General features: G+C 41.7%; 1 protein-coding gene across 1 annotated transcript in view; it reads right to left on the bottom strand.

Moving 5' to 3' along the window:
* The window catches only part of fcho1 (FCH and mu domain containing endocytic adaptor 1), a 108,675-nt gene that overhangs the window by 57,499 nt on the left and 28,393 nt on the right, over nucleotides 1-22,783 (bottom strand). The window contains 1 exon segment of the mRNA XM_036579536.1: nucleotides 13,011-13,064. Coding sequence (XP_036435429.1) covers nucleotides 13,011-13,043 — 33 coding nt within the window. The 5' untranslated portion in view covers nucleotides 13,044-13,064.

The following is a 22,783-nucleotide window of genomic DNA, read 5'->3' on the forward strand; positions in this document are numbered from 1 at the left end:
ATCCACGTACATGAGCTTCTGTTACTTATCAGCCTCGTATCTCCAGCGCAAAACCTGAAAAGCAAACTTCTTTGGGTTGAGTGGGAAACTGAGGAAATTCGATTTTTTCACAAACTCTTCTTTCAGTAGAGTTGGGCCCTGAGGTCCTCCCTCCCAACAGGCATTCAGTACTCAGATGAGCTGCAATGAGGCTCACACTGGCAGCACTTTGTGACCCAAATCGCTCACACAGCGTCCAAACTCCAAACTTCTGCAGCAGTTTTGTTTTCTTTTTAATCATGTTTTTGGTGAAGCGTTATGAAGGTGTTGCATTCTGACTGAAGGCAAAACAATAGTAGATTTTTATTTAGATCTTTTTCATATATATATTTTTTGTTCTTGAACATAATATTAAAAAAATACATCAAGTTCAGTCCAATACCTACTGGTTACTAGGGTGTCGCTAGCCCATTGCTCTGGTATCCCAGGTAGTTGCTATGGTGTTGCTAGCCCATTGCTCTGGTATCCCACGTGGTTGCTAAGGTGTCGCTAGCCCACTGCTCTGGTATCCCAGGTAGTTTCTATGGTGTTGCTAGCCCATTGCTCTGGTATCCCAGGTGGTTGCTAAGGTGTTGCTAGGCCATTGCTCTGGTATCCCAGGTAGTTTCTATGGTGTTGCTAGCCCATTGCTCTGGTATCCCAGGTGGTTGCTAAGGTGTCGCTAGCCCACTGCTCTGGTATCCCAGGTGGTTGCTAAGGTGTTGCTAGCCCATTGCTCTGGTATCCCAGGTGGTTGCTAAGGTGTTGCTAGCCCATTGCTCTGGTATCCCAGATGGTTGCTAAGGTGTTGCTAGCCCATTGCTCTGGTATCCCAGGTGTTCGCTAAGGTGTTGCTAGCCCACTGCTCTGGTATCCCAGGCTGTTGAAAAGGTGTTGCTAGCCCATTGCACTGGTATCCCAGGTGTTCGCTAAGGTGTTGCTAGCTCATTGCTCTGGTATCCTAGGTGTTCGCTAAGGTGTTGCTAGCCCACTGCTCTGGTATCCCAGGTGGGTGGTAAGGTGTCGCTAGCCCATTGCTCTGGTATCCCAGGCTGTTGAAAAGGTGTTGCTAGCCCATTGCTCTGGTATCCCAGGCTGTTGCTAAGGTGTCGCTAGCCCACTGCTCTGGTATCCCAGGTGGTTGCTAAGGTGTTGCTAGCCCATTGCACTGGTATCCCAGATGGTTGCTTAGGTGTTGCTAGGCCATTCCTCTGGTATCCTAGGTATTTGCTAAGGTGTTGCTAGCCCATTGCTCTGGTATCCCAGGTGGTTGCTAATGCGTCGCTAGCTCATTGCTAAGTATATCCCAGGCGGTTGCTAATATGTGTGTCTATATGTGTGCTAGTAATTATGTGAGTCTACACGTAACATCTATGAGGGGCAGTGTAAAAGATGTCATTTGTGACAATAAGATTAAAATTTTCTCAAAATTACGACAATAATGAGGAAAAAATTGATCACTGCAAAATTGCACAAAGAAATAATTGATAATAATCGCCGTCCAATGATCGTGATAAGATTTCTGGCCATATTTAATATCACTATTAATTATTGGTTTTGTTATCAGGCACAATAAGTTCATCATCAGTTATCGATTATCAGCCCAAAAATTCCATACCAAAGCCCCCCTAATACGTATGTTACAACAACAAAGTATACCTTAATGCAGAGAAGAATGGCTGCACAATATGGAAAAACATTGCTACTGTAATATATTATAAACACGTCAGTGAATGCTTTTTAATCACGGTTAAAAACTTATCTGCATCATTTTTTTTTACTTATTTCAATTATTTGTGCTGATTTATGTCAATGTTTTAATTGGTCAAAACAGAAAACACACCTGAAGTTTCATGATTGATCAGGAATCAATAAAAATGTAGAGTAGTTGTCAGAGGACTCTTTTTCAAACTGCAGCAAGTAGCCTACTGCAAATAAACATACTGAGACAACGATTAACAAAACATATACTGTGCAGCCCTAATCAGCAGGGGCGGTTTTAATTGGATTAATGGTGCCGTGGCCTGGGTAGTGAGGGTGAGTGTGAGTGAGTGAGTAAATGAGTGAGTGTGTGTGTGTGTGTGTGTGTGTGTGTGTGTGTGTGTGTGTTTCTGAATGGTCTGCACGCCACACACACCATATTCAGTGTCATGGGACATTCCAGCAGCAGGATGCTCAGTCATGTGACACCCCCCCCCAATTAAACAGAGCCTCTGTCTGTTTTTCTCTCTCTCACTCTCTCTCTCTCTATCTCTCTCTCTGAGAGAGAGAGAGAGAGAGAGTCAGAGATACCTGATCAGCTGAGTCAGGGGTTGGCAACATGCGGGTCTTTTACTGCGTCACTGTGTTGCTATGTCACCATAGCAACACAGACAACAACCTCGCCTAGCTAGTAGCTAACAAAAAAGGCAAAGAGAAAGATTTAAGAACATCGATAATTTAGAGACAAATGGACTTATTTGCATTTATAGTCACTCCAGCTGGTTTTCTGATATGTTTAATCTGCAACAAGAAACGCTAAAATGTCACAAAGCTGAAGTCGCTTCTCATGTGAATTTTCCCGTTCCACCTTAAATGGTACAGTAGTTACATTCTGGCACCACAGGCACCAGTTAAGGTGGAACGGGAACATTTCAAACGAGAAGCTGGCGAATATCTGGCTTCAGCTTCATATCACTGAGGAATTGGGGTGGGTGATAATAAATAATTGCCCCCCTCTTTGAAGGCATATGATTCCCTAAATGTAACTAAAGCCCAGCAGTGAGGAGCTGAACTTTACCCTCCTCTGCTGTCACTGCAGACTGGCAGGGTCGCCTGCAGAGCAGCGCTGGTAGCTGTTAATGAAGTAATGCTCTGTTTTATTAGAGGGTCCCATTTCAGAGGGAAGATTTCAACCACTACCCCTTGTGAGTCAGTTCCAAGGGGCAAGGGGATACTCAAAAACAAGGGGTAGGGGCAAAAATAAGAAATGGGACTGGTCCTATATCTTTCTTTCTTTCAGTTATACATCTTGTTTATATACAGTGCTCCACTTAAAGCTGAGCAATAAGACAATATATATCGCTATCGTGATAAATACCACAAAACAACACAATGTGCTTTTCTGAACATATTGTGTACATCGTCAGTACTTGTAGACACTGACCAACTGCGTTTCATCATGAAGAGAGCAAAATCAGTCCTGTTTAACTGGATTTTGTGCCAAATATTGAAGAAAAAAAACATTGTTTTCAGTTTTTAATTATATTTTTATATATATTAATTATATTTTAATTATAACTCGTCCACCTCTAGCTCCAATGTGGGGAACAGTGATTAGGGGACCATCAGGAGCACCATATAGTGATCAGGGGCCATTTCCACTACTGTGTACGCATAATTAAGAAGAAATCTAGCACCAGGGTGCACTGTACTGAGGTAACAATAACAACAGCACTGAAAGGAGAAGGATTCAAAACGTTCAGCTCCCATTCTGCTGCACTTGGCACCTCACTCGATTCATTTTGCAAGGAAAACACAGCAGACAGTCTAGCACAAGCAGCACAGGTTGAGGATTAGCATAATGAATGCATATTTATTAGCCTAATCACTGCCATCATTACCATCACAGGTTTTGTCATTAACACATGGCAACTCAGCACTCTGAGTCTGACTCAATAGAGCTGTAGCAGGAGCTGTAAAGCCAATTTTCCCTCTCCCTCACATACACAGATGAAGAGAAATGATGAACAGCTAGAGCCCTAATGAGTAAGGATGGGTGATACCACCAAAATACCAAGCAATAACAAGCCTAGTGTTCTGATACCAATGCAGACCCCAAAACCCTTTCTATGAGCATAAAAGCTGAGATGTGTGATTTACTAGAGCTGCACAACAAATCGTTTGTTTGTTATCCTGGTATTGGCCTTTGCAATAAAGGCACTGCAGAAGGACACAATATGCAGGTTCATCATCTCGGAGGTTAGGCATCCAAGGCAATTAATTCCATTATTTTTTCAGGAATATCTTGACTTCGGCTGTCTTTTGTGAGGCGGCACGGTGGCGCAGTGGGTAGCGCTGTCGCCTCACAGCAAGAAGGGCCTGGGTTCGATTTCCGGCCAGGTGACCGGGGTCCTCTCTGTGTGGGGTTTGCATGTTCTCCCCGTGTCTGCGTGGGTTTCCTCTGGGTACTAAGGTTTCCTCCCACAGTCCAAAGACATGCAGTCAGGCCGATTGGACGTGCTAAAATGCCCCTAGGTGTGAGTGTGTGTGTGATTGTGTATGTCCGTCTGTCTGTCTGCCCTGCGATGGACTGGTGACCTGTCCAGGGTGTATCCTGCCTTCCGCCCAATGCTGGGATAGGCTCCAGCACCCCACCACGACCCAGAAGGATAAGCGGTTTAGATGATGTATGCATGTCTTTTGTGAAATTTCTCGTTATTTCATGAACTGTGCCATCAGATGGTGGTGATGTGGATGGGACAGAGTGGTGTGGCTCATATTTATCCCCTCCACAGATTCAATGTCAACAAACTATAGTTTCAGCAAGGTGTTCGGGATGTCTACTCTGTACACAACTCAGCAAACGTTAAGAAACAGATTATTCCACTTATAATTCACTGTATCAAAATTCCAGTTGGTCAGAAGTTTACATACACCAAGCTGATCGTGCCTTTAAATAGCTTGGAAAATTCCAGAAAACAATATCACTGCTTTAGAAGCATCTAAAAGGCTCACTGACGTCATTTGAGTTAATGGGAGGTTTACCTGTGTGAGTATTTTAAGGTCTACTTCAAGGCCTACTTGCCTTTTTGCTTGACATCTTGAGAAAAATCTAAAGAAATCAGCCAAGACAGCAGAAAAAGAACCTTCACAAGTCTGATACATCTTTTGGGAGCAATTTGCAAACGCCTGAAGGGACCATGTTCATCTTTTTAAACAATAATATGCAAGTTTAAGCACCAGGGGACCACGTAGCCATCATACCGTTCAGAAAGAAAACGCGTTCTGTCTCCTAGAGATGAGCTTACTGTGGTGCAAAAAATACAAATAAATCCAACAACAGCAAAGAACCCTGAGAAGATGCTGGAATAACCAAGTACAAAAGTGTCTATATCAACAATGTGTCCTATATCATCATGACCTGAAAGCCTGCTCAGTAAGGAAGAAGCCACCGCTCCAAAACAGCCACAAAAAAGCCAGGTTAGTATGCAACTGCACATGGCAACAAAGATCTTACTTTTTGGAGAAATGTCCACTAGTCTGAGAAAGAAAAATGGAACTGTTTGGCCATAATGACCTTCATTATGCATGGAGAAAAAACACCATACAACACCAGCTCAACTGTGAAGCATGGCGGTGGCAGCATCACGTTGTAGGGGTGCTTTGCTGCAGGAGGGACTGGTGCACTTCACAAAATAGATGGTATTAAGAGGAAGGAAAATTATGTGGAGATATCATCTCAAAACCTCAGACAGGAAGTTAAAGCTTAGATGCAAATGGGTCTTCCAAATGGACAATGGCCTCAAGCATGCTACCAAAGTCGGAAACAAAGTGAAGGTAATGGAGTGGCCATCACAGTAAGGAGGCCTACAAACCTGACTCAATTACACCCGTTCTGTCAGGAAGAATGGGTCAACTTACTGTGAGAAGCTTGTGGAAGGCGGCCCGAAATGTTTGACCCAAGTTAAACAATTTAAAGGCAATGCTACCAAATACTAACCACGTATAGGTAAACTTCTGAGCCACTGGGGATGTAATGAAAGAAATAAAAGCTGCCATAAACCACTGTCTCTAGGATAATTCTGACAATACACATTATTGAAATATATCAGTGACCCTGACTGACCTAAGAGAGGGAATGTGCACTAGGATTTCAGGAACTGTGGAAAACTGGATTTAAATCATTGTGGCTGAAATGCATGTAAATGTATGAGTTCAACCGTATGTGTGTGTTTTGTTTCCTCTTTTTCTCTTCTCTTCTCTTCTCTTCTCTTCTCTTCTCTTCTCTTCTCTATCTCGCTCTGTCTGTCCTACACCTCCAGCAGACACTCTGCGCTCTGAGCAACAGTGGGCTCCTGTCTGCTTTCTCAAGGCCATCCATCTAATATTAGCACTAACGATACAAGGGAGGGAGAGAGAGAAATGACAGACAGTGACAGAGCAGCGAGACAGAAATCGAAAGAAAGAAAGAAAGAAAGAAAGAAAGGGGGCTCATATGAGAAGAAGAAGAAGAATTCAGGGTGCTTCCAGTGTGAGATGGCGATTGTGACTGCGGAGCTTTCAGGGACGATTCACTCAGACCGTTTTGTATTAATCCACTCCACCTTGAAATCAGATATTAAGTAGATAAAACAAAAGGCCTTATTAAGCTGTTCGAGGTGCTCTTTTTAGAGACACAATGCGTTTGTAATCGTTTAGTTCTGTGAAGTATAGAGAGAGATAGAGTGTTTCCTTAAGAGAGCAGAGAGCTAAATTAGGCGTGTTCTCGCACTGAGACGTAATTAATTAAAGCTGTGCAGTAATTACCTAAATGTGCCTCCTCACTCACTTTCACACAACTGTTCACACAAACGGCCTCAGACACAGAGCAGAGCACTGCTCTATTAGTCTCTATCACACCTACAGTGTCAGGACATTACATGTTAGTATCTCTATGAAATAATAATAACAACAACAACAACAACAATAATAATAACAACAATAACAATAGTAATAATCCTATATGTCCCATATGTATAAGCAAGCGCTACATATGGGTCAATGACATAAGATTTTCAAAATGACAAACACAACGTACATTTTAATATCTGCAGACATATTCGCATTTCCATCTAAGTGCATTTTTATGTCTTAAATATACAGTTAGTGTTATCAAAGCTGTTACTTGCCTAATTCAGTTATTAAACTGTGCTGGTCTGGTTGCACCCTTTGACTTACTGGTTGTGCCACCTGACTTTTCAGACTAATTTCAAATTAAACAGGATTTAAGCAGTATTGCAGTGCTGCTGAAGCTCTTAAACACCTCAATGTCATTGCTGGACTGAGAACGGTCCACCTGTGACCACTGATGAGGGACTAGAGGATGACCAACGCAAACTGCGCAGCAGCAGATGAGCTATCGTCTCTGACTCTACATCTGCAAGGCGGACTGACAAGGCAGGAGTGTCTAATAGAGTGGACAGTGAGTGAACACAGCGTTTAAAAACTCCAGCAGCACTGCTGTGACTGATCCACTCGCACCAGCACAACACACAAACACACCACTACCACGTCTGTGTTACTGCAGTGCTGAGATATAATATAAATAATACCTGCTCTTTTGGGGGTCCTGACCATTAAAGAACAGGATAAAAAGGTATACAGAGAAACAGATGGACTACAGTCAATCAGCCATGTTCAGTGTCCGAAGCTTGTTTCTTTAGTTTTGCATTGCAGCAACAAGGCTAATGTGGCTAACAAGCAGTAGCTCAAATATTAGCATAGTGCTAACTGCAATGCCTAAATCACAACTCGCCCCAAACCGTGTGGAGTTGTTAAGTGATTTCTAAGAGACTTGCTGGGATTAGACTTGTGGTTTCTGGCACTGAGGCCTGCTCGTCTGTGCTTTGGCCACTTGTATAGACACAGTACGTCCCACAGTGACAGAGACCTGTTTCACTACCGCTTTAAGTTAGCTGAGCACCAGCAGTGGCTTTGTTGGAAAAGGACAGAGGGAAGAAGACTAAAGCCTTTTCTCTGTGTCTCTCTCTGTGTGGCGGCAAGGCAGGGTTCCTTTGAGCTTTTACAGACACAATGGAGGAGGTTCCCATTCTAGCAGCGGCAGACACACAAAGCCGGCCAAACACACAAGGATGAGTGATCTCCACACAGCACACCACCAGCCAATTCACTCCGGTCACTCAGCAGCAGAGAGAGAAGCTGATACTGCTGATACTACAGGGGCACAGGAACATATAATACTGGGACATGGGGTCACACATGTGTCCTATTTGTGTTAAATATATGTAAGTAACTATATGTAAAAACATCTGTCATATGTATTATATACAGTACAGGGCAAAACCCAGAGATAATCCAGTCAAAATGGCTAAAAAGTGCATGTTATTAATTTTTTAGAAAACATTTCGGAGGAGATTAGACACAATACAGTCCAGTTGCACTAGAAATGAGAGAGTTAAAGGAAAATAAGAGAAAAAAAAACAGGAGTTTCCAAAACCAGAGTGTTAAAAATGATTAAAAGCTACAGAGAAAATGAGGCTCCTAACAACCACCTGCAGGACCTAGCAGACCACCAAAACTATCAGTTAAACAGCGCTTAATGCTGACCGTACACTGGAGGACTAGACTTTTAAAGGACTAAAGTCTGACATCCTCTCACATCTGATGACGATGTCACAGTTTTTAGTCACAGATTAATCTGATTTTGCAGATCCTGCAGGGTCACCATTTCCAGGTCTGCACCTAGACTTTTGAGATTACTTCCCCATCATGCACCTGGTGGAAATTTACAAAAAAAGAAACGCTTTCGCTTCTCCACTCTGTAGTGGTACAAATGGGAGGATACCTTGGCTGGGTGTGTAAAGATCTGGTGTATATTCTGTATATTCTAGTATATCATCTCCCAGAACTGTATTAACTAATCTGTAAAATGTGAAAGTTTATTTTTTTATTTAACAAAGATTTACACATCAAAAACATGCAGTGATTCAGCGTTGTTGATTGGGTGTTATGAACTAAACCATAAAAAAACAAACAAAACAGGAAACCAGTGTAACATTGATGCTTCTCCAACAAAGCCCTTCTTTAAGTCCTCCACCCATTTCCTTACATCACTGTTATGCTCAGTGAACTTGAACTAATAAAACAGCCAGTTTACATTTTTAAGTTATTATGATTATTGATTTAAAGTGGAGCAGATTTGCCTTTTTACAGAGATTTCAGGCCCTCACACAGGCATTTTCTCCCTTGCACAAGGGCATAACAATGTCCCCTTATTCCAGGGGTCGGCAACATGCGGCTCCAGAACCCCATGTGGCTCTTTTACTGTCCTGTTGTGGCTCCACAGCAGAATCAGATTAGTAGGTAAAAATAAAATAATCCTCCTTTACAGTAAAATAAAGCTCTGCTGATCGTTCAACACAGTTTAACAATAAATGGTCTTAAACGCTGGAGTTAAGGTAGAACTGCTAATTCACCCTTTAAGCCTGAACAATGTTGCCTAGCTAAAAGCTAATGAAAAGGCAAAGAGAGAGATTTAAGATGAACGTCAATAATTTGGAGATGAATGGACTTATTTGTGTTTATAATCACTCCAGCTGGTTTCCTGATACGTTTAATCTGCAACGAGAAACTGTCAAAAGCTAAAACGATGCAAAGCTGAAGTTGCTTCTCATTCGCCAGCTTCTTATTGGACTTTTCACGTGCCATCTTAAATGTTGCAACAGTTAGCTACATAGTTAGCTACATTCTGGCACCTTAGGCACATTTAAGGTGGAACGTGAAAATTCGAACAAGAAGCTGGCAAATAAGAAGCGACTTCAGCCTCGTAAAAAGTTGAACGTTGAAAGACATTTTACAAGAAACTGTTCTACTTTTGAGGAAAAGTTTCCTGCCGGAGATGTGAGAGAAGCAGCTATAGCTGAGCTAAAGCTTAAAGCAGAGCAAAGTAAGTCTGCATTTTCACTTATATTATATTTTCAGCCTATATTAGTACATCAGCACATCCTGAGACATATTTACAGCCAAGATGGTGAAATGTTACTTCAATAAAATGGGCATGAAATATTATGGCTTCCAAGGTGGTTTGATTTTTGTTGAAACTTGACAAAATGGCTTTTCTTAACATTTGGGTTTCCGACCTCTGCCCTATACTAAAGTGCTACCAATTTTTTTGTATAAATGTATGAAAACATTTATAAAAACATTAATTGTTGTAGGGTCATTAGTCCTAAAACAAAACCTAACCCCAACCCAAAGCCTAACCTTACCCATTAGCATCAGCCTAGTAACACATTCACTTTGACAGACCTAAAAATGACCAACACTGCGACCAAAAAATGTATATAATTGGGTGCGTCCATCTGGTTCTTAGTGCAAGGCGAAGCAGTAGGAGATATTAAAACATGCATCATCATCTCCACCATCTCAGCATGATCTTCAGAAACAAAAAAGGCTTGAAGCTTCTTCTGCTTCCACTGTTATGGGAAAACTTCATCTCACCGTGCTGTGATCCACTGTATCAGCACTTCCTCTGCACTGCCCTTCACATTTCCCTCGCTTTCTGCCTCTCTTTCTTCCCCCTCGCGCCTTTCCTCTCCCATTCTTCTGCTGTTAAAGTGGGGCACACCTGAAATAGCTCAGCCAGGTGTGCAGAAACACAGAGCAGGGCCGTCCCTGGGGAGCTGCTGACAAAGGCCTGGCCCAGTCCACTCCTTTACTCTCTCTCTCCGTCTCTCTCTCTGACTTTACAGCATGACTAGCAAATAGCAAAGTGCACTTAGCAGCAAGCGGACTGAAGCAGCCTCTGCGCTGCACCTCAGTCAGTTCAATCATAATGCTCTCCTTCGAATGCCCCCCCACCAACAGAGGTGGAGAGTTTTACTCGGTGTCATGTACTGAGGAAAATGAATGGATGAATTTGTATTGCTGAGTGTTTTTTAAGCTATAATGCTTATTACTTTTATGCATGTATATTAGAGGTGGGTGAAAAATAATATCATGATACGGCAGTTTTGACGGTACACAATACGGTATGATATATATTTATTTTTGACATCTGATGAGTTGTAACAGACAAAGAAGAGCCACATTAAAAAAAACATCAAAAACACTGAAATTACACAACACAAGTCCAGAGAGGCCATGAGCTGTTGCTGTCATTTTCTGGACAGTTTTCTTGAGATAACAAGATAAGTAACTTGTTATTTCAACATAACAATTTTGTCATCTTGAGATCACAAGATAGTTAACTCATCTTAAGGTAACAACTTTTGTTATCTTGAGATAACAAGACAAGTAACTTGTTATCTCAAGATAACAACTTTGTTATCTTGGAATCACAAGATAATTAACTTGTTATCTCAAAATAACAATCCAGAAAATTATAACTACCTCATGGCCTCTCTGGACGTCCATAAAGTTCTGACAGAAACATATATAAAATTTTCTTAAAGCTTATTCTTAGGTGCATAAATCTTGCCCCAGAAATATTTTGTCCGTTTATTACAAAGGAAACAGTAAGTGGCCACTGTATAAACGCCAGGGCGCAGAACAACTTTTGGTCAGTCATCTTTTACAGTTAAAGGCGAGCTCAGTAATCAGATTTCTCAGTGCATGTGAACTCTTACTCTGATTTCTTTCGGATTTCTCAGACAGACTGTTGTACCGGAAATAAGCGAGCAGTGTTGCCACGAGACACAGCAAAACATTTTGGAGCGACACTGAAACCAAATACATGCTTGACGGAATGAATTATTTTAATTATTTTCATCTTCTAGATCAGGGGTATTTAATTACAATTCAATTTGGTCCAGTTAGAGAAAATTTCCTCAGGCAAAGGTCCAGAACATCATCATGTCTAACTTGCATTATGATTCAGTGCCATATACTGTTTACTGAAGTAGCCTAGTAGGTATACCAACATCTTATACAGTCGACAACTGAATATCAAATCAAATAAAGTACAGTTCAGTCATATTTCAACAACATTTATTGTCAGTTTTCCCTTTTTAGAGCCTCCATGTGAAATAACTTCCCTCTGGCTCACTTTCTCCTCCGACACCTCGTCCCTCCCCTGTGTGCATCACTCAGTCGAGTCTCAGTGCGCATCGTAATGCACAGATCTGATTGGTTGAGTAGCGTCACGTGTGATATTTACAACGCGTGCGATTGGTCTGTGAGTCTCCCAGGCCGCTAAAGCCGTACAGTAAAGGCTAGAAAAGTTACGGCGATTAAAACAGGACCACCCCATCGAAATTAAATAATTCTCTATAGTTTATCGGTTATAGGTCCAGGTCCGCATAGCGTCTGGGTCCAGACTTGGACCGCGGTCCGCCTATTAGTGACCTCTGCTCTAGATGATGTATGTTCATATTCTTCTGTGAGTTTATTGGCTGGTTGCAAAGCAGAAATCTGATTACTGTCAGTTATCGGATTTTTAAGTGCATGTAAAATCAACGTTTATCTGTATTGTCCCTGTCAAATAAACAAATAATAATAAAACTATGAATCCAAAGATTAGTTTTTAACAGTTTACATCCTTTGCTGCACTAAATTCTTAAGACAGAACTAATGACGTTCTCTTTTTAATCAAACAAGCGGTCTGGTTAGTGATTAAGCACCGGTGATATCCACAATATCCCTAAAAAACGTCTATTGTGATGTAATTTATCGCAATGACAATCAGTATGGTCTTATTGCTCAGCTCTGACATGTACTCATAAGAAAAGTCATTTTCAGGGGGTTAATTTCATTATTTTCAGGCCCAGTCTCAAAGGGTCATTTAGTAGGGCAATGCCCCACTAGCCAATCATCATGCCCCGCTAAACCTACTACTTTCTGGATGTGCTTCAATAGCGGCAGGTGGTAAGAGGGCAACGTGAAATTACATGGAACTAAACTTTATGGTAGGGTTTGAAAGCATCACTCAGTATGTTGTTAAAAGACAGCAGGGCTGATGATCTGCTGTAAATGAGGTTTTCCCTTTGATTCATTCCTGAATAATATGCTCCTATTTAATGCTGGCGAGCGGATACCCCCACCCCACGCTGTACAGCCTGACTACAGAAGCCAAAAGCGTTCAGAAGAAAGACTCGGGGGCATTATGGGAAATGTAGTGTCTGTAGTAAAGATGCATAGTCAAAAAGTTTGTGTCATGCAGTTTAGCTCAGCAATCAAGGTTAAATCAGTAGGCTGTACAGCTCACGCACTGACTCCTTCCTACTCTATTCACCTCTGCCAACTGCTAAACAGGAATCAAGTCATAATCCCGTACTGCAAAACACAACACTCACCCAGAAGTTGTTCTTGAAGTATGCCATCTCCATTTATAGGGTTCTTAGAGAGATCTGCGGAGAAAAACAGAGGACGACAACATCAGACATTTTGGCATTTTTTTGAGGTTACGTTCATTTTCAGGACAAAATGCTGTTTATGACATTCCACTATGAAAACAGTCAGCCTGCTGCCGAGCTGCATTCCTCAGAGGTTCATCAAATCTAGAGTCGCACGAATAACAGCAACAATAACAACGTTCATTACTGCCGCTCCAACAGCGGAGCTCCTGGAACGCAAAACAAATAATGCGCTGAAAAAAAAAGGGAACGTAATGCCAAAGAGAGGAACGCTGTTCCTCAAGCGAGGTGAAACGGGGGCACTGCGGAGCATCAGACACAAGTCTAAACTCCCTCGGGGTCCCCTCGAAAGGGCACCTTTTAATAGGATAAAAACAGGCAGAGTGCACAAAGCTGAACAGGTTCAACTTTCAAAGGGAGAGAGAGAGAGAGAGAGAGAGAGAGAGAGAGAGAGAGAGAGAGAGAGAGAGAGAGAGAGAGAGAGAAATGCAGTGCTGCACAATATATTGTTTGTTAATTGTTGTCACTAGGGGTTTAAACAATACGTATATTTTTAGGCAATTCTGTCACGTAAACAAAGTCCGTCAGAGTGGTTTGATTGAAATGGTTCATTGTAGAGAAACTTGCTGGCTCAGATGTCTTTACAGTGGTGGTGATAGGAACCAGGAGTTGCCATGACTACAACACAAATACAGCCATTTTACTTACTATCCAAAACCACCAGTGAACCTACACGAGTCTTCTGCGTTTTTATATGTGATGTTGATGATGGTAAAATATATAAAATAATAGACAAAAAACAAAAAAACAAACATTTTTTTCCCCTCGGGTTAGGGTTAAGTACAACAACCTGCAAGTAAACAATGTCTCGGGCATCGGGCAGCAAATGGGTCAACTAACTAAGATTTCTGAAAATTACAATTTTCAAAAATCTTATTAAAAAGGACACAATGTTCATTTTTTTATCTACAGATATATTTCCATTTACATCTATGTGCATTTTATACCCTTACATATAGTTAGTGTTTGTCAAAGCTTTTAACTGCCTGTTGTGGTTATTATGGTCTGGTTGCGCCATTTGACTTAGTGGTTGTGCCGCTTGACTTTTCAGACTAACTTCAAATTAAACAGACATCTACTTAGACAACCTGTGGAAACCTTTGTCCTTGAGTTATACTTACATTTTTTCTCAAATGAAAAATACATTATTATAATAATGAAACATTTTCATGGTTCTCCTGAGGTCAGACCACCTGACAAGGTAAACTAAACCGTCCTAACTATGACTCAAATATTACATTTTTCCAAAATTTGTGAAAGGGCTACTGACTTTGGCATTGCACCATGAGGGTCATTTGGGGTCTTCTTTATGATGCAAAACCCTAGACCCTCTTTTGTAAAAGTATGTCAAAATAAAAGTCCTTTGTTTTCGGTTGTGCCACCTGACATCTGAGGAAGTAAGAACTTGCAGATAAAAGTTTTTCAGTGAGTGAGTTTTCAAACACACAATAATGCCAAACTATTCTATTTAGAATTTGATATAACTAAATGACCATTTTGATAGTTTACTTAATCAACATATATGCTTTTATACGGTTACACCACCTGACAATTTTGGACATTTTGAGGCAAAGAGAAGCTAAAATGAATTTTATATAGATGCACTAAGAATTGTTTCACATAAAAGAGGCATTGTTGACTAATTTGATACCTCATGTATTAATTCAATTATTTTTTTGGAAAATAATAGACTTGGACATAAAAAAAAAAAATGCACATCATGTAAATGACCTACATAGATAACCATTTAATTTAATATTTTTCTGTGATTGAGCTTTCAGTGGCCTTAAAGCTCATGGGTCAAACACAAGGCCCGTGGCCCAAGTCAAGCCCGTGGCCCAGTCCTATTTGGCCCGTGAAATTATTTAAATTTTCTATTATTATTAGCCCGTTTCACCCTTAGATACACTACAGTCCCCAGCATGCACTGCAACAGCGCGTTCTGACCCCCAGCACCAATCAATGAAGGAGCAGTTACAGAAAAAGTAAAGAATGCTTGGTGTCTATTTCAAGCAGATAGGCAGTTTTAAAAACTACCTATGGGCTTTTTGAGTGGTTGAGTTTGACACCCCTGCCTTAAACTCTTCAGACGTTTGGTTCCTATCACCACCACTGTGAACAATTCTGACTCGGTAAGTTCCTCTAAAAGGGAACATTTCACATTAAACCACTCAGAATGACTGTTTACATCTTAACCATTCAATTTTGCAGAACTTTGGAAAGACTGGTGGAATTCCCCTCTAGATTTGCCATGTTAAAGGCACATTTCACATAAAACCACACCAAACTAAAAATTTCCATCTATGGAAATTCAGCTGCAAAAACAGTCCATGTTGAATTCACTCTTTTTGTGACTAAATTGGGAAGAAAAGTGAGTAATAAATACCATAATTTAAAATCTGTGCTTACGAATAATATTTACAAAGAAAAAAAAGACTAATTGAATTTAATTATCTATACACCGAATAATCACCAGCTAAAATTTCACAATCGTGACAGGCCTACATGCAGTCCTAATAAACAACCAGATAACTTCTAAAAACAGCACTTTATCAAGGTTAGAATCCAGCGGCTTACCAACTTATCAACCAAACCGTTTCCACTGCTTCCGCAGACCTCACAGTCTCATTCATGATCTAATTTCACTTCCCTAAAGAGGGTCACGACAGTTCTTGACATGCCTTAACGATTCTCTCAACTGTAGCCGTCCTAGAGAGCAGCTGTGGTTTAAGCTCAAACCATGCAACCGATAGAGTAAAGGTGTGGAAAAGGTGTGAGGAACTGAAAGGTCTGATGAGCAGAACGCGAGACTTCTCTCTCCACGCTGTCTGTCTGATTTACTTCCCTTTAACTTTCCTGTTATTTTAACTGAGAGGGAGATCCACGTCTGAGTTAAGAGACTCGATGAGGGTGGAAGCCATCAGGCGGAAATGAATGATGTGATGAAAAATACAGGAGGTAAAGTACCGGTGCTGACGGCCCGAGTTTCAATTCATTATTCGAGTTTGTGCAGATGGTCACGTCTTTCGTTCCTTATCACGGAGGAAGCTCTTGGTTTTGGCCTGTTCTGAGTGGATTCCGGGAGCAGAGCTGCTTTACTGATGTAAAGTAGAGGTCGAGCAGCCGGACTCTAACCAGTTTCAATGTAAAACATAGCCTGACTGAGGCTTAAAGGAGAACTCCACCGTTTTTTTTTGTTTTTTTTTTTTCACAGATCTACCACTATTTTACCATCATCATTACATATAAAAACCTCAGAAGACTTGTGTACGTTGGTGGATTTGGACAGTAAATAAAATGGCTATATTTGTGTTGTAGACATGGCGACCCCTGGTTCCTATCAGCACCACACTGTAAATAAACCGGTCAGTAAGTTTCTCTACAAATGAACTGTCAAAGCACTCATCGTTTACATTTCAACCACTGAATTATGCAGACATTTAGAAAAAATGCTGGAATTCCCCTTTAACAGTGCCATAAAGCCTCGTCCACTGTGTGGATTGGCTTCACCCACTGAAGCACTGATCTGTTCTGAGCTCAGCATAGCTCGTACACTCTTGAAAAGATGGTTCTTCAAGAGTTTTTTTGGAAAGACAGTGGTTCTACATAGAACCATGAACACTCAAAGAACCATTTGCATGCTGAGGGTTCTTTGCATGGTGAAACGGTCCTTCAGATTGACGGAGAATGTGTTATATGGCTCTATAGCACCAAAAAGGGTTCTTCTACCTTCTGTAACCCTTTTTATTTCACAGGGTGAAGAGCCCTTTAATCTTGCAAAGCATTCTTGGTTCTATACGGAACCACAGCTTGTAGCAACAGAAGAACTCGTTCTGATGCTATATAGAACCAAACACAACATATTCTCCATCAATCTGAAGTACCATTTCACCATGCAAAGAGGCTTTTAACCATGAAAATGGTTCTATATAAAACCACTGTCTTCACTAAAGAACCCTTGAAGAACTCTTTTCAGATTGTACTCCAGCATGTCGGGTCTTCTCGCATTCGCATAGCTGGTCCGGAGAGTGTAAACTGGGGACGTGGACAGGTACTTGAGCACTCTGATAACAATTTGAGATGTCAGAATTCAAATTATTCGTTATGTTTTATCGCAGGAAGACGGTGCAGAAATGGTGCGAGAGGCTTCTGCACGTTTTTTTGCTAGCTACTCTAGTGGAGCCTAGTTTGCTGGCTACTCCAGTGAAAATCTATTTCTCTGAGAAAGTAACATGCTGGCACGTCGTCCACTGAGAGGAAAAGACCTTGCGTGAACGGCGAGTCCTCATTAGCATCCAACAGTGTACCAGTTAGCTCATTAACTCAGCTGAAGAAGCAGCTTCTGTTGATCATACAACATGAAAACCTTCCGATTTCCTTCGGCTGTTTTTGAATAAAAACATTTCCCCGTTTTGGTTGTTCTTATTTCCTTCCTTGCGGTTAACCGGATATCTGTTCATGAAGTCTTACGGATAACTGAATATTAAATCGGAATGCTCATACTTAAACAGTGCTATTCTGATAGTGTATCGCTGTTGTCGGAAGAAAACCTCGTATCTCCATTTTTGGCGTTTTTCAGTTTTCGACGTAATTTGAAAATGCCTGTGGCTCTTTACATTGCGTGTACATTTCATGATGAATAGACTAAAAGATTACTTGGGGAAAAAAGTCTGGTTCCATTGACTTACATTGAAAATAAAGTATGTTTTTTCCTTCTACTGTAAAGCTACCATTTTGGAGATACGAGGTTTTTCTTCCGACAACAGCGATATATTGTTTTTGCCTGTGTTTGAAGCTCGTGCCTTCGTCTAGCCGCTGTGCCTGCTGCCACTGTTTTAGTGTGGCAGCAGACACAGTCTCAACACCAACCCTAATGAAATAGTAATGCAAGTTTAGGCTTATTTATAAAAGACGGAGGAACACAGACACAAAACCTGCCACTGGTAGATGCTCAAAGATTAGTACATCGAGCGGAATATATAATCAGCTGCACCCATAATATCTACACCCACTTTTCTGTGATCCTCCCGATTTTGCGTTTTGATGTGCTGTTTAACTGTTTAAACTGTTAACTGCCGTAAAGCGCTTAGCACATCAGGCCCATGGTGTACATCAAATGATTCTAATGCATTGCTAGAATTATGCAAGTTCACACGTTTTAAAAAAGTCCTAATAAGTCGTAAACCTGCAAATGTTGGCAAACTGAAACTATGCTGAGTAGTTTGGTCAGTTGGATCTCCATATTGTATTTGATAGTATTTGACTAAAGCACTTTTCATTTTGTCAGTGGACGCCAGACTGCAGGTGTCAGAGTGTGAATCCTGTTATTTTGCTGAGGCTTTATTACTGCTGGCAGCTTCTGTTGCCCTTCCAATGCTGACCACAGGGGTTTTCTCTGGACAGCCCTGCCATACTGGCATGGGCTTTGTGCCAGAACTCTGCATGATCTCACACTGGACAGGGAAACACACACACACACACATACATACATACATACATACACACACATATATATGTATATATGTGCGTGTGTATATGTATATGTGTACACACACACACACACACACACACACACACACACACACAGCCTTACACTTCACACTGGTACAATTTTGTGATGTGGGTTGTGCTTCGGACCCCCTCCCCGAGCGGAATCTGGTGATTGCGTACTATCGTCCTCATATCTTCAGCAGTTTAATGTTGGTTTTGTACCTGAGACCTAAACTTTGAGCCGGACTTTCTTTCTGAGCCTGTGCGTGTGATGTTTAATACATACAGGCGTATGACGTGGTCTGAAAAACTCAACCACGAAATGCAACCCGACTTTTAAATGATTATTTCGGGCTTTACAGGGCGACTCACAGCGGCGCACACTCACCGTATAAGCTAGACTTAAATAGCTCACATAATGATAGGGGAAACGCTGGATTCCATGTTATTTTGGTGGGTTATTGCTCTGAGCACCTTCGCAGCAGACGGTAAAGGGTGCAAGCTGCTCTTTCATGCTTTTCATACATCCAGCAACCCCCTAAAAATAAATAAATAAATAAATAAAACAGGGGAAACCAAAGACACGATGTCCGTTAAGACAAAAAAAAGGATTTCCAGAAATTAATCAAGTGCAGTTCAAGCAATCTCTAAGAAATCTCTAAGATGTACACTAAAACCATACATTATTGCTACCACTGGTGCTAATTCTGGAAGATTACAATCAAATACAGTCTATTCTAATAATTCTCACCAGTATCAATACTCCTCCCACCCCAAAAAACAAACTTCTTTTACAAAACTGTGTAAACAGTATATCCAGACACATACATGTTTTCAGGGTAAAATAATTTCCCACTAAAATCTGAATTTGATTTGAAATCAATTTGTGATTAAATTTTCACTGAATAATTTCTGACAGGATCAGGACCAAATCAAATCAAAGTGAGGTCCGAGATTCCCCCCCACTAACATGTATACAAGGCTTCCTATCTCAGTTTCTCTCCCGCACCCCCCACCCCGCCAACACCCCTTTAATTAACTCGGCACCAGCATCCGCAGCAGGCGGGAGCTTGGCAGAGTGTCTGGGACCAAAAATAAGCTACAGCAGTCGGCGCCGAGTGCTTCATGCAGCAGGGTCATGTAGAAATGGGCCGAACAGAAAATGTGCACCGTAGATAAAGGACGAGAGCTGCTGCAGAGGCACCTTCGGCTGCCACACTGCACCATGTTTGTGTCCTCTGATTACTTCTCTAATCGATCAGTTCGTCAACTATTTCACACTTCGACACAGCATTGCCATCTTTCAGCTCTGCTGTGCTGACTGCAGAGGTCCCTCCTGCTGAGCTGTCAACCGATCTAGATAATATCATTAGTACGGATACACCAATATGGGAATGGTACATGGCCAAAAGTATGTGGACACGCCTCCTAACTGAGATCAGGTGTTTTAGCTACACCCATTGCGAACAGGTGTGTCCGAGTGTTTCAGTCACGTGATTTTTTTCTTGTGGCCGTCATATTTGGGACCACATTTCTGGCTTTGCTCCCCCGCACGAACGTAACTAGAGGTGAAACATGGCTAAAATTACTCTCCTTACTTTGGAAGAGAAAAAAACGTTACCTCCACAAAGTGGATAAAATAGGCTGTGATCCTTAAACAGTTTCCTCCTGAACTCCTGGTCCCACTTAAACTGGTGGAAAGCTACCAAATTGTGTTTCCTGACATTTATATTTATCTCATGCACAACTCCTCCCCCTATTCTGGTCTCTTAAAGCATTTAAAAGCACAGAAGCCCACCGGCTCTTCACGTCAGGGTGGGTAAAGGATCCGAAGGTGTTGCTTAAAGAGGAGAAAACACTCTTTGGAAAGGTAAGGCCACATCAGCTAACACAGATGTGAACATGCTGGCCTTTAGATAACTTTAGCTGATGTTAACAGCCGAGAGATGAACAGTCGCCCCCCTAACGGAGCTGCAGACAGCCGGTATAACTTTACTCTCCGTTTCTGATTTAAATGAGGTTTGAATGGAGAAACATAAACGTTAAATATCAGACTGAATGTCGTGGGTCGGAAAAGGACGTTGTGTTTTGATAGACGTGATTCTGTGAGTTTGCTAGTGCAGTTAGTGCAGAGCTCAGCTCCAGTCCTGAAACCCCTGCACTGCCTAACTGTGGTTTCCTGGTTAGAAAACCTTATACTACCAGCTAATTAATCCCTTCTTGAGCTGAACGAGGTGTGAACAGCAGAGAGGAACACTAAACTACACAGTGCAGCAGCTCCAAGCCTGGAGTTTGATAACACTGAATTTAAGGTCTGTGTAGTTTTTGGTCATTCTCAGCTTCTGTCGCATCTTGCAGGTGAATAATACACAAAGCACAGCAGACTGAAGGCATCGCGCTACGCAGGCACCCCCTGATTCAGTCCTCAAAACGGTGGCGACTATTCAGTGTGTCGTCATGTGAAACGTGAGAATAAAATCAAGCACACAGCCTTGCAATCTCCATAGACAAGCACTGGCAACAGAATGGGTCGCACTGAAGAGCTCAGAGACTGTAAACGTGGCACTGTCATAAGATGCCACAAAGTCAGTCTGTGAAATTTCTGTCCTGCTAGATCTGCCTCGATCAACTGTAAGTGCTACTGTTGTGAAATGGAAGTGTCTAGGAGCAACAACAGCTCAGCCACAGAGTGGCAGACCATACAAACTCACAGAGCAGGGCTGCAGAGTCCTGAAGCACACAGCACGTACAATTGCCTAACATCTATTGAATCATTCACTTGCTACAGTTCCACAACCCCTCTTGAAGCAACGTCAGCACAAGACTTGTGTGACGGGAGCTTCAGGAAATAGCTAAGCAGCCACACACCAGCCTAAAATTACTATGCACGATGCCAAGCATCAGCTTGATGTAAAACATCTGCCACTGGACTCTGGAGCAGTGAAAACATGTTCTCTGGAGTGATTAACTGATCTGGGTTTAGCGGATGCCAGGAGAACACTGCCTACCAGAATGCACAATGCCAACAGTAAAGTTTGGATGAGGGGGGATAATGAGCTGAGGCTGTTTTTCAGGATTTGGACTTCTTAGTTACAGTGAAGGGTGACGTTAATGCTACAGCATACAAAGACATTTTAGACTATTATATGCTTCCAACTTTGCGTCACAGTTTTGGGAAAGCCCACTCCAGCATGACTGAGCCCCTGTGCACAAAGTGAGCTCCATAAAGACATGGTTTGACAAGTTTGGTGTGGAGGAACTCCAGTGGACTGCACAGAGCCCTGACCTCAACCCCACTGAGCACCTTTAGGATGAACTGGAATGTTGATTGTGAGCCAGACCTTCTCATCCAACATGTGTCTGACCTCACAAAGGCTCTTTTGACTGAATGGATACAGATTCCCCACAGACACACTCCAAAATCTTGTGGAAAGCCTTTGCAGAAGAATGGCGGATGTTATAGCCTCAAAGGGTGGCCAACTCCATATTAATGCCCACAGTTTTGAATGCAATGTCCAACAAGCTCATATAGGTGTGATTGTCAGGTGTCCACATACTTTTGGCCGTGTAGTGTATCTGCTGATACTCATACATGAAAACAGAGAAAATAAAGAAACTAGGGCTGCATCTACCTGGATTAGCGCGACAGAGAAATATACTGTTAATTTCTATAAGGTTACAAATTCAGTAAAATGAATAAAATGCATGTATTTCAGCGTAGCAGTCTTACGCCACTTAAACGTCTTGGTCTCCCAGGGTACCTTAAATACATCATCAAATATCGGTTTGCAGTTATGTGCCAATACTGATATGATTACAATATCATTGCATTTCATTAATCACTAGATACTGTTTAGCTAATGATACCCTCTCTGTGCAGTGCCAGCTTATTACTTTATTTAAGACCCTATTTCAGTGGGTCTCCACTCTGGTCCTGGAGGATCTCCTGCGCTGCACATTTTAGTGTTTGCTCTGCTCCAATACACCTGATCCAAGTAATATGCTAATTAACAAGCCTTTACCTGAATCATAATGAGTGTATCTTGGCAGAAAAGCACAAAAATATAGCGGTCCTCCAGGACCAGGTTTGGAAACCACTGCCCTACTTCTTAAACTGACTATGACAGATAGCTGGCTAACTTTTTTGTGTTTACCTAACATAT

The sequence above is a fragment of the Colossoma macropomum genome, unplaced genomic scaffold, assembly GCF_904425465.1.
Source record: "Colossoma macropomum unplaced genomic scaffold, Colossoma_macropomum, whole genome shotgun sequence".
NCBI classification, from domain to species: Eukaryota; Metazoa; Chordata; class Actinopteri; order Characiformes; family Serrasalmidae; genus Colossoma; species Colossoma macropomum.